The 18,197-nt window shown below is 46.9% G+C and overlaps 1 protein-coding gene across 2 annotated transcripts in view; it reads right to left on the minus strand.

The window, feature by feature from the left end:
* VPS35L (VPS35 endosomal protein sorting factor like) overlaps positions 1-18,197 on the minus strand; it is a 109,804-nt gene that overhangs the window by 83,500 nt on the left and 8,107 nt on the right. For both annotated transcript variants that reach the window (XM_008696954.2, XM_008696953.2), the window contains exons 3-7: positions 17,101-17,256; positions 14,380-14,502; positions 12,211-12,235; positions 9,532-9,608; positions 6,289-6,417 (exon numbers count right to left, since the gene is read on the minus strand). In XM_008696954.2, the coding sequence (XP_008695176.2) occupies positions 6,289-6,417; positions 9,532-9,608; positions 12,211-12,235; positions 14,380-14,502; positions 17,101-17,256 (510 nt within the window). The remainder of the gene's footprint in view (positions 1-6,288; positions 6,418-9,531; positions 9,609-12,210; positions 12,236-14,379; positions 14,503-17,100; positions 17,257-18,197) is intronic.

Here is an 18,197-nt window from a genome sequence, read left to right on the forward strand (position 1 = left end):
TTTAGAGAGGAAGAGAGAGAGCACACGAGCCAGGCAGGGCAGTGGGAGAAGAAGAGAGAGAGAATCTGAAGCAGGCTCCACGTTCAGCATGGAGCCCAACACGGTGCTCAATCCCAGGACCCCGTGATCATGACCTGAGGTGAAATTGTGAGTTGGACGCTCAACCAACCGAGCCACCCAGGTGCCCTGACATGTTCGGAACTCTTAATGGAAGACTACAGCCACACAACATGGCCCCAAACACCCCAGACTGAATCATCTTTTATGATCAGAAACAAAAAATCTATCTCTTCTTTGAAGAACGAAACTACATGTCCTGAAATCTTTGCGAATTCAAAAGCCAGCCCAAGGAACTAAATAACTTACCACATTCTATCATTCCAATGCTTGACCTGTAGATACAAATAGGTCACTTAAAAACACAAGATAGAAAGAGTCCATTAATATGCATTTCCAAAGTGCAGGGAATGGAAATAACGTCTATCGTATCAAGAGGTAGGCGGATACGGGTTTTCAGTTTTGACATTGTGACCCAATTTCTAAATTGTTAAATTCACCAAGTTTCTCCTTAGCATTACAGCCTAAAGGTAAACAACATTTCTGATTTGTGAAACATCCTGTTACAGCCCAAATGTTATGGGGGGGGGGAGCAGAAGGGCAAGGGGAACGTAAGCTGTTAAAACAATGGTGCTGACACCAAATGTGGCATTTGGACGCTCGTAGAAATCCATTTCCGGATGCCTTGCTTTGTGTATTTCATATGCCCTTTATGTGAGCTCCGACTTCAACAACTGCCCCATGAGATATCAGGGCTTGGAAAAAGCAAACAACTCTGAATCCTAGAGACTGTTTGCAATACACAGCCCTCGGTTCCTAGGGATGTGACGTCTCCTGAGTTCCTACCCTGAGCCCCTCAGAGAGGAGTTACTGCCCAGCGGTGAGGTGAGAAGACAGAATTCAAACAGAAGATTTCAAATTAAACACAGCTGGGGCTTCCCAACATCTGCGCGCTGATCTTGCTCCCAAGCTGGTATCAGGGAACGTACATTTTACACAAGAGAACAGGAAACAGAATTTAAGTCCACGGTCCTAAATTGAAGTTCTCCTTTAAACCACTATTTTGGGGGCGCCTGGATGGCTCAGTCATTAAGCAACTGCCTTCAGCTCAGGGTGTGATCCCGGCGTTCTGGGATCGAGTGCCACATTGGGCTCCTCCGCTGGAAGCCTGCTTCTTCCTCTCCCACTCCCCCTGCTTGTGTTCCCTCTCTCGCTGGCTGTCTCTATCTCTGTCAAATGAATAAATTAAAAAATCTTTTAAATAAATAAATAAATAAATAACCACTATTTTGAAGATGCCAGTTTTTAAAAGCTTTGGTACAGTTTCCTAAATAAAAATTAGGCCTCTTAGGGTGTGTGTTAAAATTACAGAATCCCTGGGCACCTGGGTGGCTCAGTCGGTTAAGTGTCCAACTCTGGATCTCAGGGCTGTGAGTTCGAGCCCTGTGTTAGGCTCCATGCTGGGTGTAGAGCCCACATTATTAAAAAAAAAAAAAAAAAAAAATCCCTGCTCCATGCCAAACCTATTGGTCAAAACCTCCAGCTGAGGTGCCAGAAAATCAGTATTTTTTTTTAAGATTTTATTTTTATTATTTATTTGACAGAGAGACAGCCAGTGAGAGAGGGAATACAAGCAGGGGGCATGGGAGAGGAAGAAGCAGGCTCCCAGCGGAGGAGCCCAATGCAGGGCTCCATCCCAGAACGCTGGGATCACGCCCTGAGCTGAAGGCAGATGCTTAACGACTGAGCCACCCAGGCGCCCCCGGGAATCAGTATTTTTGGCAAGGGCTCCAGGTGACAGCCTGACTGGAACCCAGGACACACTGGGTTCGTGATATCCACGATCCACAGCATACTCAGAATGGACTGAGCATCCCACAGCCCATGTGTTCTCAGCTCTGGAACCATCTGGGGAGCTTTTAAAAATAATGGCACCTGGGTCCCACTCCCAGAGATTCTGATCAAGCTGGTCTGGACTGAAGCTCAGACTCCGGACTTTTTTTTAAAGCTCCCAAGGGATTCGGATATGCAGAAGACCTTGGCAGACACTTCCTGAACAGCTGACTGATAAATTACTCTGCCTGAAATACTTGCTACGGAACTGATTAGCACTGCTGGAAGGACACTAAAAGGGTGTTTTTCATTTGTTTCCAATTAGCAGAATTCTACAAGGACACTAGGCAGTTTCTAGAATTCAGCATATATACACATTTCTATACATTTCTATATACGTTTCTAGAATATATATACACAATATATATATTGAATATATATACACAATATATATTGAATATATACATGTATATGTATGTATGTATATACATATATATATATATACATATATATATATATGTATATATATATTTAAAAATAAATTTAGCCAAAACAAAAGGATAAAGTAAAACATAACCTACGGCCACGAACTAAGAAAGGAAGATGGACCAAAAGAAGGAAGCAAGCAGACTACTCAGAGGACAATTACTACTGAAAATATATGGGAAAAAAATCCTAAAAATAAGAAAAACACAAACAACATTAATGGAAAAAAATGAGCAAGAAGAATCAACAAAAGCCACTTTACAGAGAAGGAAACCCCAACAGCCAATAAACATGTGAAAAGAGGCTCCATCTTATTATATTCAGGGAATTGCAAATTAAAATCACAATACAATATGATTTTATTACCTCCTAAATTGGAAAAATGAAAACAGAACGTCTGCTCATACCAAACGCCATGAGGACGCTCAACAGCACAGACTCACGCAGCCCCACCGCTGCCAGGAGCGCGTGCGGGCACAGCGACATGGGGAAGCAATCCAGCACTGCCTGGTCAAGCTCAAGAGGCACACACCCGGCACCCCAGCAATTCGACTCTCAGCTACGGGCCCTCGTCTCCAGAGAGGCCAGCAGACACGTCCAAGAGTGATCACGGCAACATGGTTCATAACAATGAAAGATGGAAACAGGAAAAACCAGATGCCCATCGACATAAAGAATGATAATTATTTTATGCATCAGTAGACTCACTACTGTTACGATGGCAGATCTCTCCAACTGACCTATAAAGTCAACACAATCCCTATCAAAATCCTAGGTGAGGGGCAGGTAGAAATTGACAGGCTTATCCTAAAAATCATATAGAAATGCAAAGGACCCAGGATAGCCAAAATAATTTTGGAAAAAAAAAAAGGGGGGGGGAACCAAGTTAAAAGACTTAAACTAACCAATTTCAAACTTTCCCACAGGGGTGTCTGTATGGCGCAGTTGGTTAAGCATCCAACCCTTGGTTTTGGGTCAGGTCCTGATCCCAGGGTCATGAGATCCAGCCTTGTGTCAGGCTCCATGCTCAGCATGGAGTCTTAAGATTCTCTCTCTCTCCCTCTCCCTCTGCACCTCCCCATTGCACTCGCACACTCCCTCGTGCATGCTCGCTCTAATAAAATAAATCTTTAAAAAAATTATCATAAAGCTACAATAATCAGGACAGTGTGGTACTAGCATGAGGACAGACTTACACAGATTTATGGAATTGACTGAAGAGTCAATAAACCCCTACATTTATTAACAAAGGTGCCAAAATAATTCAATAGGGAAAAGACAGCCTTTTCAACAAATATTGCTGAAACAACCAGGTATCCACATGCAAAACAAATAAATCCAGGCCCTTATAGTAGACACAAAAATCACTTTGAAACAGACCATAAACCTAGATGTAGAAGCTAAAATTATAAAACTTCTAGAAGAGGGGTGCCTGGCTGGCTTGGTCGGTGGAGCATGTGACTCTTGATCTTGGGGTTGGGAGTTTGAGCCCCACGCTGTGTGTAGAGATTACCTAAAAATAAAATCTTTAAAAGAAAAGCAAAGCAAAGCAAAAAAGCTCCTAGAAGCAAACAAAGGAAAAAATTCTCAGGACCTTGGGTTATGCAAAGAGTTATTAGCTACAACTCCAAAGGCCTGAGACAAAAGAGACAATTGATAAATCAGATTTCGCTAAAACTAAAAACTCCTTCACTTCAAAAGACACTACTACAAAAATGAAGACAAGCCACAGACTACGAGACGATCCTTGTAGATCAGATACTTGATAAGGAACTTGTACTGGGGATAAAGAATTGATACAACGCAACAAGAACGTAATGTGATTTTAAAAATGGGCAAGGCTTATTCAATCTTTCACGAACAAAGACACAAAAATGCCCAATGAGCGTATGAAAAGAAGCTGAACCTCATCGGTCCTCAGGGATGACAAATTAAAGCCACCAAAGAGATACCACTTCAAACCCACTACGGTGGACTGTGATCGAAGTGATAGACGCTAACGGGAGTGTCGGAAGACATACAGAGGAACTGGAACCCTCACGCCCGGCTAGTGGGGATGCAAACGTAAAATGGTTTGGCCATTTCTCAAAAAGTTACACAATCCCCCTTATCACAGGACTCACTCATTCTACTCCTAGGAATCTACCCAAGAGAAATGAAAGAATATGTCCAAAGAGTCGTACGGAAATGTTCACAGTGGCGTCGTTCGTAACAGCCAGGGTGGAAATGACCTCAGTGTCCATCATCAACTTGCTAATGGATAAGTACAATGCAGTTCTTTATACAATGGAATATTACTCAGCAGTAAAAAGGTACAAAGTATTGATACTGTAGTACGGACAAACCTCAAACACATTCCACCAAGTGAAAGAATCCAGACGCAAAAGATGACATCCTGAATGATCCCTATACACGAAACATCCGGGAAAGGCGAACTTATAGTCAGAAAGATCAGTGGTTTTCTGGGGCTAGAAGTGGCAGGGTCTGACGGTAAACAGGCTTGAAGGATTTTCGGGGAGGGGGTAAGAACATGCTCTAAAACTGAATTGTGTAATAATTAGGTAACCTGCTAAAAATCACTGAAATACATTTCAGTAAAACCACCACACAACAGAATACCTTCCTGCAGAACAAATAAAGTGAGGTGAGCTCATTTCTCTGTGCTCTGCCCCCCTTGATTCTCTTTGGTTAAAGCAGCAGCTTTTATTGTATCGAAAGTGAAATCGTTACTATTAACCAGATGTGGAGTTAATGAAACACTTCCATGGTTCTTTTGAGAAGACATGAATCAAATCTTCTCCAGATGTAAAAACTCTCGGACATCAAGTTCTCTGCACTCCAGTCCTTTATGGGGGAGATGTTGCCAATAAAAATACTTTGAAGAAGAGTTTGTTAGTTTAATATTTTCTTACTTGAGCCGCTCAGCAAGCAACCACCATCACGTGCTTCCAGGATGAGAGGACTCTTCTTTGGGAGTATTTACTTTGTAAACTAACAATAGGGATCGAAGGGAAATGAGCTCAGGTCTGCCTCTATCGTGAAATACCCAGGGGGAAAAAAAACAAGCACCTGCTATACAAAGTGTCCTCTTATAAGACTTCAACTACCCAGTGTCAAGACTGCCAGACTCTGTCCCTCTCTCCAAACCAACAGGTGAGAAAACAAATGTCACGTTGCCATGACATTCAACAAGAACAGGACTGTCCTTTTGAACTAAAATGGCTGTTCAGAAATTCTTTGTGAACTCGCCTCTGAACATCATAACGCACAAGAATCCTTCTACAGTGTAGTTCTGAGCATGTTTTGCCAAGAGACGATGACCTGAAGAGTCAAGAAACTGAATAAGCTATTTTCCTTACACAACCTGATCTTGTGATCCAAGAGCTGTCGTGGATCAACAAATTCGTCAACAAAGGATCCAACAAATGTACCTCTCCTAACACCATCAACATGTTTTGTCATGTAATTATGCAAAATATGAGCCAAAAATGCACATACCAGGGACATACAACCATTAGTCCCCAAAATACAAAGGAAATCTCATCAAGGAAACCCAAGACAGTCGGTCAGTCTTTAGTTTGTACGAATCATAAATGTGTCAGCGAATGTATCAGGGCCAACGAACGCACAATCCAGGGGGAATCATTAATTCTGTAATTCAAGCTGAAGGTCCTGGAATTGTGCAGTATACAACCTGTGCAGCTGTCCATGGTGGCCCTGGGATTAGGCATCTCATAAAACCAGATTCATCATCATGGCCTTTCAAAGAAAGTATGTGAAAATGGAACAGATGAATAAAAGTAGGGTAAGACCCTGAAGGCAGGCCTGTGAAAAACCTTAATTATCTATAAAGGAGTTTTACATAGGAAATTCTGGGGAAAGGAAAAAAAAAAAAAAATCACTAGACCTGACCTGGATGACTATTTTTAGAGCCTTCACTTTCTGGTCCGAGGCCCAGGCGTCCTTCAGTGACTGGTTGAGCTCCTCGATGCGGTTCACATAATCCTGTTGAGTCAAATTCAACAGTTCCTTTTGGGATCCCTGTGGGCAGAAAGTAGGAAGGGGTAAGCACAAAAAGAAAAACATCTGGACACCACCTTGTGAACAAAATTGAGTATTGGCTGAGTTTTGGTCTCTAAGTTTTTCTCATACCCCCAACAAGGACGGATAGTTTTGTCCTGTGACTGAAGAGGTTCTTTGAGTTTTCTGCAAAAACAGGCAGAGTGCAGTCACTCAGACTGACCTTGGAACAAGTGAGGCCTAAATCAACCCAGAGCAAAATGATTCAGATAATCATTGGGAACCACTGGGCGCCAGGCATGGGACACCAGATGCCCGAGACACAAAGATGAGCAAAAAGACAATATTTCCACGCTAATAGGGTCTCACATACAGAGGATGAGATGGATATTAATATAAACAGAGACAAGTGCTCCAGAGGAAACAATTCTATGAAAACCTACATCACAGTTCACTGAATCTGAGATACACTTTGAAGGAAGCACAATTCTTCATGTACCACTAAGGAAGAAAAAAATGCCAACCACGGACATGCGTTAATTGAGAGACACAGCTCAATTTCAGGGATATTCAAATGTGAGGGGAAAAGGTTTATCTCAGAACGGAAGAAATACGGTAACAAAGGAACGGTTTCCCAGGGGGTGCCTGGCTGGCTCCGTCGATTAAGCGTCTGCCTTTGGCTTGGGTCATGATCTCAGGGTCGTGGGATCAATCGAGCCTTACATCAGGCTCCCTGCTCAGCGGGGAGCCTGCTTCTCCCTCTCCCTCTCCCCTGCTTGTGCTCACGCTCTGTCAAAGAAATAAAAGCTTAAAAAAAAAAAAAAAGGAATGGCTTCCCAGAGAAGGGAATGCTTGAGACAAACACTCAGGTGCATGCAGGTGTTACTGGACAATGGTGAAAGTGGGGGGTGGGGGCTGTTAACTAGACCGGCAGGAGTGCCTTAAGGACAGAGAGCAGACCACAACAAAAAGTTGTGGCAGAAGGAAAGCAAGAACATCACGGGGGTGAAATAAACAATGAACGTGAAAATTCAGCACAGCGTTTGGCACGCGGCATCTGCTCATTAATCCTCGGCTGTTGTTAAGGTGCTATTTACAAAGCTCACAGGAGTGAGGGTCCTATTAACCCACACGAGGCCACGAACCAAATCTTTTTTATATCACTGTTTCCCGGAATCCAAAGTGAAGAACTCTTAATCAAAGAAATACAAGCAGAAGGTTCAGGAAACGTGGAATGATCCCAACAGGTCCCCTGAACTGCAAGATGAGGCCCTCCTTGTCCCTTTGCAGCAGGAAGAGCCACGTGACTAATCTGAGCAAATGGGCTGTAAGCACCGTGGCATGTGTCCTTTCTGGGCTGAGGTGGTGAGAAGTAACCCTTTTTCGGCTCTGCTGTGACAACCCAGGAAGCCATCTGTTGAGATGGCAGCATCTCAAGATGGTGGTGTGTCTGTCACCTTCACTTGATGAGTAATGTGAGGAAGAAACAGACCTGTGTTATATTAAAGCCACGAAGCTATCGGAGGTTCATTTGTCAGCACAGTATAACCCAGCCTTGCCCTGACTAATAAGCGATGTTCGCCCGGAAGCCGGGGGCAGCCATCTGCAGTTGTGAGCAGCAAGAAAATCAATCGGGGGGGGGGCAGGTGGCGGTGTGAGGAGAGAGGACAAGTACAGAGTCAGTGACAGGAGGCTATAGAGAGCAGAGAGAGGCAGAGGGCAGCTGGCTGGGTGTCTGGGTGATTCTTTAGCTCCTGGTTCCAGGCCACTGTGCCCCTGGGCTCAGGTAGTGGCCCTGTATCCTTCCACAGAGCCCCCCCTTTGCAAATGAAGCCAGCACAAGTGACACTCGGATTGAAGAGTTTCGACTCAAATGCTCAGCAATTCCTTCTGCCAGCCAAGGTTGGCTGAGGATGTACAGACCGAGGCCCCCGGGCTCCCTAACTCAAGACGTGTCCTTTCTGAGTCGGGAAGCAAGAGGATGGGCTGAGCACCCAACGGCTCTGTCTCAGAGCTGGGAGGACCCTGAACCAACCGGCAAGATGCAGGACAGAGAGATGACACCTGCCATCACAGGGCCCTTGGTCGATTTCAAAGCATCACCATTCGGTCCACACAACTGTATTCTTCATCCTCACGTTCTAGTTAGGGATGCAGATAAAGAAAAGCGGAATGCCCAAGGGCACTCTGCTCAGCAGCAGCTGAGAAAAGGCCTCTAGACTCAGGTTAAGCCAGTGGTGACAGCAATTAACAAGAGCACACAGCATGTGCTGGGTGTTGGTCCAAGCACTTCATATGCACTGACTTATTTCACTCCTCGAACAACCCTAAGACGCAAGTGCTACGCAGCATCCCCCATTTTACAGATACGCAAACTGAGGCACAGAGCTGTTAAGCCCCATGCCCCAAATGCTGGAACTGCCAAACGGTAGAGCCGAGATTCAAACTCTGGCAGTTTGGCTCCAGAGCCTCTCTCAGGACGCAAGGCAGCCTCTCTAAATGACATTCCGGGGGACGCAAACTCCCCTGTCCCCAGGGGCCAGGCTGGTAGTGTTCATGAGCGAAGCAGGACAGGAAGGACTGTATAACCTGGACGGCGCATGCCCTGGTTCAATGCAGGAATGTGGACCCTCAGTTATCACGTGGAATTCAAATTAAAAAAAACAAAAAAAACCTAGATGTGTATGTGAAATTCATCAATTTTTAAGAGTTGGCAAATGAGTCGTGTTCTCTAAAACCGCGTTTTCTGGAAGATTCGTGTGAGCCCCGGCAAGCCAGCAGAGCAGTCACGGGCAGCCTCTGCACAAGATGGAATCCTTACACTACGCAAGGCACTTCCCGGGGATGTGGCTCCAGCTGGCTTTTCCAGTGAGACCCTGTCCCCACAAGACCCGGGTCTGCTCAGGCATCACAGGGACAAGACACCTTCAGAAAACCAGCCCGAGGCAGCTCCAGCGCGCTCAGCCAGCTGCACCGTTGGCCGCCGTCCCTGGATCGGCTGGTGCCCCGGCAGGAAAGAGCACAAAGCGCGGCTTGGGAATTCATCACAGAGGAGCCACCAAAACGCGTCTCACTTGGCAGAAGAAATGAAAGCGCCGATCCTCCCCAAGCCCGGCCAAGGACTTGCTCACTCACCTCCTCAAAGTCATCCAGCTCCTCCAGCCTGGTCCGAACCTTCTCTGACATGGCGGAAGTGGCAGTCCCGGCTTTGCCTAAACAGAAGGGATTCGTGTCACACAGGTGGCTTTCTCTGTCGCCAACACCCCCAAAGGAAGGCATCTCTCACTCTCCACTTCAACACGAATAAGGGGGCCAGGGAACCATTTCATTATAGACAACTCTGAGATTTTGGAAACCACGTCCTTACATAACCAAAGTTGCACTGGGAACATTTCGCTTAGAAGCTGCCCCCAGAGCTTGGCAGGCCAACCTCGAAACGGTTCCACGCTCCATTCGGTGTTTACACATTTTCCACTGAATCATTCGTTTTCTAAAGAAAGGCAGACCAGAGAAGGATGCCAAAAATCCATCATGCAATTGTGTTCCACCAACAAAAGGCCCTCTCAGGCTCGAAGCCGGTGCGGGACTGTCACACTCTGATAGTAAAACCATCACCTCACCGTCTGCCCAGCCCCCAGGGTTTCAAAGCCCTCTCTTCACGCCAACCGGGCCAGCCATGCCTCCTTCCATCACCTGTCGGCACGACTCCTGCCACCCCATCCGCGGGCTGGCGGGACAGAGACGAAGGGACGTCCTCCGGGCCACGGGCCAGTCATGGGGTGAGGCTGTCTGTCCAGTTGGCTTTCCAGTGCTCATCTCAGAAACATTTCCCCATCGGAAAGGGGCTTCTGTTCCAGATCTGCGGTCCCCCTACTCCTGCACCCCCAAACTCACTCAGGAATGGAAGTTCACTTTTTGAAGGCACTGGCTTCTTAGATCTGGTGTTAACTCAAAGATCAGGTCTGAGACCAGGCTGAGAGCACGGTGCAGTTATTTAAATACTAACAAACGACTATTTAAGTTTCCAACTAATGTTTTTGTTTTGGTTTTTTTACCTCATTTCTACTGTTCCCTTCAATTTAAAATATAATACAGAAAGTGCACATATGTACATTTTAACAGATAATTATAAAACCTTGCGGCCACCACCCGGCCCAGATACGGTCTGGCTTCCTGTTCATCATCTTTAGTTGACGAAATTTACCCATGTTGTTCCACAGAGCTGTTTCCCTGCTGTTTATTATTTTCCACTGTGTGAATACACCACGATGTATTTCTTTTCTACCGTAGATGGATGTTTGGGTTGTTTCCTGTTTAGGGTTACCACAAACAATGCTGTGAACATTTCTGTGACCCTGGTTCATATACACATACATTTCTTCAGGGCGGCGCCTTCTCAGACTTTTATAGGAATCATATATGAGTTAGCATGCAGATTCTGATTTTCAGTAAGCCCAGCAGGGCCTGACACTCTGCCTTTCTAATGACTCAAGTGATGTCGATGCCACTGGCCCTTGGACCACACTTTAAGAAAACCATGAACTTGAGTAGAGTTGGAAAACGCTTTCTCCCAAGCGCCAGATTTAAGTATTTTAGGTTTTGTGAGTTGTAGTCTCTGTCACAGGTACTCAACTCTGCCATTATAGCGCAAAAGCAGCTATAGACAATATGTAAACAAACTGTCATGGCTGTGTTCCAATAAAACTTTATTTACAAGCTTAAACAGGGGGCCAAGTCTGGCCTGCAGGACATAGCTTGCTAATTTTTTTTTTTTTAAGATTTTATTTATTTATTTGACAGAGATAGAGACAGCCAGTGAGAGAGGGAACACAAGCAGGGGGAGTGGGAGAGGAAGAAGCAGGCTCATAGCGGAGGAGCCCGATGCGGGGCTCGATCCCATAACGCTGGGATCACGCCCTGAGCTGAAGGCAGACGCTTAACCGCTGTGCCACCCAGGCGCCCCAGCTTGCTAATTTCTGATTTAGAGCATATCCTAATAGAATTGCTGGGTCAAAGGGTTGGCCCAACTTCAACATATAACCACAAAAGTGCTTTACACAGTGGTTTTACCACTTTACACTCCCACTGGCAGCATCAGAGTTCCTGCTGCTGTATGTCCTCGCCAGCAAGTGATCTCATCAATCTTTCTGACTTTTCCAAACTGGGTGATATACAACAGTAGGATTTACTTTTTCTTGGTTTGGGGTCAAAGTTACAGCCCTAACAAAGGTGCTCCCACTCTCTTAATAACTAGAGCGTTGCTCTCACCTGCAGAGAACAAGGGACAGTTGCAGCTGCCCTACCAGTGATTTGCACATAAACCACAGCTGTGCTCCTCTGCGTCTGTGTCAACTGCCTCAGAATCACCTGGGAGCTTCAAAAAAGCACTTTCCAGGGGTGTCCTGGTGTGACTCCTGACCCCAGCATATCTGCCTTCTCACAAGTGGGGGGGGGTAAAGACTTAAGGCAGAGTAATAGATCTCTAAAAAGGAGAATTTTAACCATTCCCCAGGTGGTGAGAAGGTACTTGGAGAGGAGACTACTACAGCTCTGTAACGAAAAATCAGGGAGTGACCTCATGTTTTACTCTTAGTGACTCCTTTGGTCTTTTTTTTTTTTTTTTAACCCCCCATTCATCACATAAACATGTATTGCAATTCTACCAAGTTTGTACGTAATCTAGGAAAGAACAGCTTTAATGGAATTAAACACCAGACTGGACACTAGTGAAATTATACTAAATTAGTCCCTTGTGAAATTATACTAAAGGTTATGGGAGAATTTCCCATCGACACAGTAACAACAAAAACTCACCTTTTTCAGATCCCATAAACAGATTCTGCAAAGGCAAAAATAATTTGTTAACATTTAAGACTGCCTAGTTTCTGCAACAACACAAAAAAACTTGTAAGATATTTAATTACTCAAGTAACATGAAGACAATACAACCCATCATTTTCCAACAAAGCTACTTACTCAACCAAGTGAAAAACAGAACTATTTAATCAAAGGAGGAAAACCCAGCTCACTAGAAACTTCAGCAGATTCAAGTTTCTACACAATTCAGGACAAAGTGAGCCGACAAGTAGCAAAATTTTCAGGGCACCGGCATCACGGGGTAGCATTTAGCTTCCTCTCAATCACAGTTTCACAGCCTTGGCGCTGTTTAGCAGCGTCCCTGGTCTCTACCCACTAAATGCCAGTCACACCCCCACAGCTGTGACAACCACAAATGCCTCCAGACATTGCCATGTGTCCCCCGGCGGGTAAAATTACTCCTGCTTGAAAAATCACCACTCTTGAGTAACTCAATGTATTCAGAAAATCAGAATAAAACGACTAGTCCAGCGATCGTGCCTGCAGCCCCCTCACCCGGCCCGAGAGGAAGCCAGGTGAGAGGCATCGGGGCAGAGCCTTCCCACTGCCCACTCGGTCCACCCCTTCCTCCCTACTCACAGCCCCGATTTCTGATGGGCACACCGGCCACCACTTCCCAGCTTTCCTTCCACTTGTGTCTGGCCCGTGGCAACCTTCAAGACAAATGTGACTGGGTGTGGGGAGGGGGGCTTTGGAGGGGTCCTCAAATGAGCTAGGGTGCATCCTACTTTCCCATTTCCTCCTTCCAACAACTCAGACATAAGGGAACACTGGACATGGTAGGACAGAAAGAGCTCCCAGTTCCAGCCCTGGACCACCCACCTCCAGGCTGCTTGTCAGTGTCACGAGAGAAATGTCACCTCTGCATTACGTCACTAGTGAGGGCTTCAATTCCAAGCTCCTGAACCTTGTCCTCAGTAACCCAGGCATCGCCCGGCTTTCCCTGGCCAGTGCCGGCTCTCAGCTTGGAGCCGCCGGCTCTCAGCTTCGAGCCAACGGCTCTGCCTTGTGGCTGCCCAAAGAAACAGTGAACCTCCAGTTCGAGAAGAAAACCTGAGTCACAGCAAGAAGTGAACCTTCTTTGGCAGGGCGGGATCCTCATATCTTAACTCAGGCCTCCCCGGAAACAGGGCTACACCATCCCAGTTCTTCCCCTGAACTGTGCCAGAGCCCTGAGTCTTAACACATTTTTTTGAGAAACCCATCAGCACATTTTTCTCCCAACTAATACTGACACAATGAGGGAAATGTACGGAGCCCAGGAGTTGGGGCAACATGAACTGTGATGTGATTTATAAGAAATCTGTATTCGGTCTGGGTTCTGTTCCTGGCACAGAAGCTCCTACTATCCTTGGAATGTCCCAAGGGATGAGAGTGCTAAAAAGTGTGTTCTGTTGGCTTTGGGACCCATCTAAGGATGGGGACTGGTTTCCAAGGGAAGCAAACAGGTGATCAAAGGGTTGGAACTTTGAGTCCCAGCCCCTGACCTCCAGGGAGGGGAGAGGGACCGAGGTTGAATCAATCACCAGTGGCCAAGGACTTAATCAATTCTGTCTATGCAATGAAGCCTCCATAAAAACACAAAAGCACGGGGCTCAGAGACTTGCTGAATAGAATGCACCCACATGCCACCAGGCAGGACCCCAAACTCCACGGGGACAAAGGTTCTGTGGAAGCTCACCCTAGGTCTCTCTTCAAGCAGATGCTGATTCAAGACCTTCAGTATCCTTGTAATCTAGTGAGTGAGCCGGCTTCCTGAATTCTGTGAGCCACCTAGCAAGTTAGCTGAACCCGAGGAGGGGGCGGTGGGAACGTGACACACAACCAGACGATCACAAGCAAAGCAGGCAACCTAGACTCGTGACCCTCGGGGGAAGCGGGAGACAGTGTTGAGGGACCAGGCCCCTACCCTGCGGGACGGGACACGATCTCCAGTACCTCTCGGTCAGAAGGGAGTTGAGCTGCAGGACACCCAGCTGGCGTCAGAGAATTGCCTGGTGTGAGGGAAAATCCTACATACACACTTGGGGGCAGAATCATAGAGACAAAAAAAAATTACTACAAAGTCCAAAGCAGGCGCGGAGAGAAGAGCGTACTGGTACTCACGATGGAGAGCTTTTCTGTGGTGGTGTACCGGGCGAGAATCTCTCCTCGCTTGTTGGCCCAGGGCTCAAAGTCGGATCCTATGATGGAGTTCTCGTCTCGGTCTCGTCTCTTTCTAGAGCTGTCCTAAGGAAAGGCAAGACAAGCTCTCAGCCGCAGTATTGTTTTAGTTTAACAACAAAGTATAGGGGCGCCTGGGTGGCGCAGTCGTTAAGCGTCTGCCTTCAGCTCAGGGCGTGATCCCAGCGTTCTGGGTTCGAGCCCCACATCAGGCTCCTCCGCTGGGAGCCTGCTTCTTCCTCTCCCACTCCCCCTGCTTGTGTTCCCTCTCTCGCTGGCTGTCTCTCTCTCTCTGTCAAATAAATAAATAAAATCTTAAAAATATATATATATATAAGCCAAAAATGTGACTGCAATTGATAGCAAGGTATTATAAAACTGAAATTTGCTGGGGGAGTAAAACTTAAATGTGCTCACCAAATTAAGAAAGGTAAATAAGTGAGGTGATGGATGTATTAACTAACTTGATGGGGAAAGTGCTTTCACAATGTATACAAACAGCACATACTCGGGACACCTCAGTGGCTCAGATCATTTTGTGGCCAACTCTTGGTTTCAGCTCAGGTTGTGACCTCACAGCAGTCGTGGGATCGAGTCCCGCCACAGGCTCCATGCTCAGTGGGAGTCTGCTTGAGGATTCCCTCTCTCCCTCTCCCTTAGCTCCTCCCTCCACTCACGTTCTAAAATAAATAAATAAATCTTAAAAAAAAAAAAAAAAAAGACAAGGGATGCCTGGGCGGCTCAGTCGTTAAGTGTCTGCCTTCAGCTCAGGTTATAATCCCAGGGTCTGGGATTGTGTCCTGCATTGGGCTCCTTGCTCAGCGGGGAATCTGCTTCTCCCTCTATCTCTGCCTTTCCCCCCACTTGTGCGCACATGCTCTGACAAAATTTAAAAAGAAAAACAATAAAAAAAATTAAAAAGACAAATAGCAAATCATGTTCGCTTTAAACGTCTAATAATTTTGCCAATTATATCTCAAAGCTAAAGAAAAAAAGCCATATAAGCAGAAGGCAGACAGTCCCCCAATGCAGAATAAAATAGATCTGAAAGGTTTACTAGGTAAGATATTCTTCTGGCCGATTCACCACAAAGGACCAATCAACAGATCAAAAGACACTCCAACACGTTAAGAACCAAGGAAAGGCAAACGTCAAGTGATCATTTTTCAACCACCCAAATGGCAGAGTTAAAATGACTGGTAATACCCCGGGTGGCAAGGCTGCAGGAAGACAGACACCTCCAGGCACTGCTGGTGGGGCTAGCACGTGCTGAAGCCTTTCTGGAGAATGACCTGGCAGCAGCCATCAAAACCTTAACACACATTGCTGTAGCCCGGTACTGAACTTCTAAGAAGTTACCCTGCAGGGGCGCCTGGCTGGCTCAGTCGGTGGAACGTGCGACTCGATCTCGGGGTTTTGAGTCTGAGCCCCATGTTGGGCATAGAGATGACTTCGACGTAAAGTCTTTAAATAAATAAGAAAGTTATTCCACAGAAATCTGGCACATGTGCACCAAGACGTGTGTCTGTTCGAGGCCCAGTGCACCACGGCCAAGACGAGCAAACACCAGAAACGGCCCAGGTGTCCAGCATCGAGTAAGTACTCATTCTTTAGGATGTAATGCAGCCATTCAAAATAAAAAGATTGCTCCCTAAGTATGAACACAGAAAGTTCTCCCAGACACCTTATCAAGTTAAAAAAATATAGTTAAATATAGTTCAATTTAGGTTAAAAAAATAAATAAATAAAAGTACACAGAAGTAGGCAATGCCAGCACAGAACAGTGGTTCAGAGTGTAGATTCTGAAGTCAGCCTGCCTGGGCTTGAAGTCCAGCGTATACACTCTTCCTCCGCGTGGGCCCCGTAAGAACGTCACACAGCGGCGTGAGCACGAGAAGCGCACTGAGAAAATGCCTGCCGCGCAGTAAGCAGATCCCGTTACCGTCCTAGTTGTTACTCATACAGGAGTAGGTGTATAAGTACTCGGAAACTGAGATCGTAGATAGATCCCTACTATGGGAAGGGGCGCCTGGGTGGCTCAGTCTGTGAAGCATCTGCCTTCGGCTCAGATCATGATCTCAGGGTCCTGGGATCCAGCCCCATGTTGGGCTCCCTGCTCAGCTGGGAGCTTGCTTCTCCCGCTCCCTCTGCCCCTTCCCCTGCTTGTGCTCGCTTTTCTCTCTCAAAGAAATAAAATCTTGGGGAAAAAAAAAAGAAAGAAAAGAAAATACAAAGTGATGGAAGAGTAACTGAAAACACTGATCACTGGTGACCTCAAAGGCAGCCAACAGGATGTAGGCTTCGTTGGCAGTGTTTAATTCTCTTACATGAAAAAAAAAATCAACGATTTACCTACGTAATTACCTAAGAATAAATCGGGGGGGGGGGGCAGAAAAAAGGAATTATAAAGGGTGGAATTAAAACCAAAAATGAATTCTGAAATGCCTTCATAAAAAAAGGAAGAAGCTTCTAGGATCCGCGCCAGCCTCTCCCCGGGAGGTGTGGCCTCCGTAAGCTGGACCCTGTGGGTGTCCGGATCATCTGAACTGTTACAAACACGACCCCCCCCCCGACTGCCCCCCTGCGTGACCTGTGCAGATTACAAACAAACAGATGAAAAGCCACCCCCGCCCCCGTAGGAGTGACCATGCACGGGCGTGTTACCATGGCTGCGGGGTCCGCCGTGGCCGCGAACATGGAGAGGGGGTCGGTCCCATCCAGCACGCTGCTCAGCGGGTCCACCACGGAGCTGGAGGATGAGGACGACGTGGAAGAAGTGCTGCCTTTCCGGCTCACTTTCTTCGTCTTCGACTCTGTGACCTGCGGGGAAAACCCAAGAGGTCAAGTGGAATTTTCCAAAGACTTCCCAGAGAAACACTCACATGCATTTCTGCTCATTCGCTTCACTGAAGGGACCACTGCTTTCAGCAGGGACACTTATTTTCTGTGACGAACTGACACGACTCAGAATCCCAGCTATGGAGGAAGGGAAGGCCGGAGTAGGGGTGAGGAAGACGCAGGGCCATAAGGACTCAGGAGGGGAGCTATAACTGCATCCCTGTCAGGCCCTCTTACTCACAGTGTGTCCCTGAGCAAGCAGCACCCACGTCACCAGGGAGCTGCTCAAAAACGTGGACTCTCGAGCTCCCCCCGGGACCTACTGCGTCAGAACCCGCATCTTCACAAGACTGTGAGGTCATTCACGCGGTGGCAGGGTCTAAGGAGGGTCATGAACCAGGGTACGCGAGATCCCAGGGTTGTCACACTCTGAAGACGGTCTCAGGGGTGCTGCCGAGCCGTGTCATCACCGCAACACGGTGAATGTGTGTCTCCTTCCTTCTTAGAGAACTTCACGATGCCACGTGCTGGTGAGTCCTGAGGGGCGCGGAGGGGTGCTGGGGTGTGAGGCCATGTCTTTGTTCCACAGGCCTCCAACTCTCCCCAACTTCAGATGAACAGACCGGGGGTGAACCCTTGAGCCAAGCAAATCCAACCAGAGTCTCTTGGCTGAAAATTTAGGACCAAATCCAGAAGGGCTAGTTGGGCTCCACTCTCCTCTTTAAATGAGGAATTTGTGAAAACCTGGGGCCCAGGGGAGGAGGGACAGTAATGGATATTTTGGGAAGGTATCCACAGGAAAGCAGAGGAAACCCATCTTTGGGGGAGAGGGGGAGAGAGAGGGAGAGAGAGAGGGAGGGAAAGAGGGAGAGAGGGAGAGAAGGACGGAGAGAAGGACGGAGAGAAGGACGGAGAGAAGGACG

The sequence above is a fragment of the Ursus maritimus genome, unplaced genomic scaffold, assembly GCF_017311325.1.
Source record: "Ursus maritimus isolate PB19 unplaced genomic scaffold, ASM1731132v1 scaffold_2, whole genome shotgun sequence".
Lineage (NCBI taxonomy): Eukaryota > Metazoa > Chordata > Mammalia > Carnivora > Ursidae > Ursus > Ursus maritimus.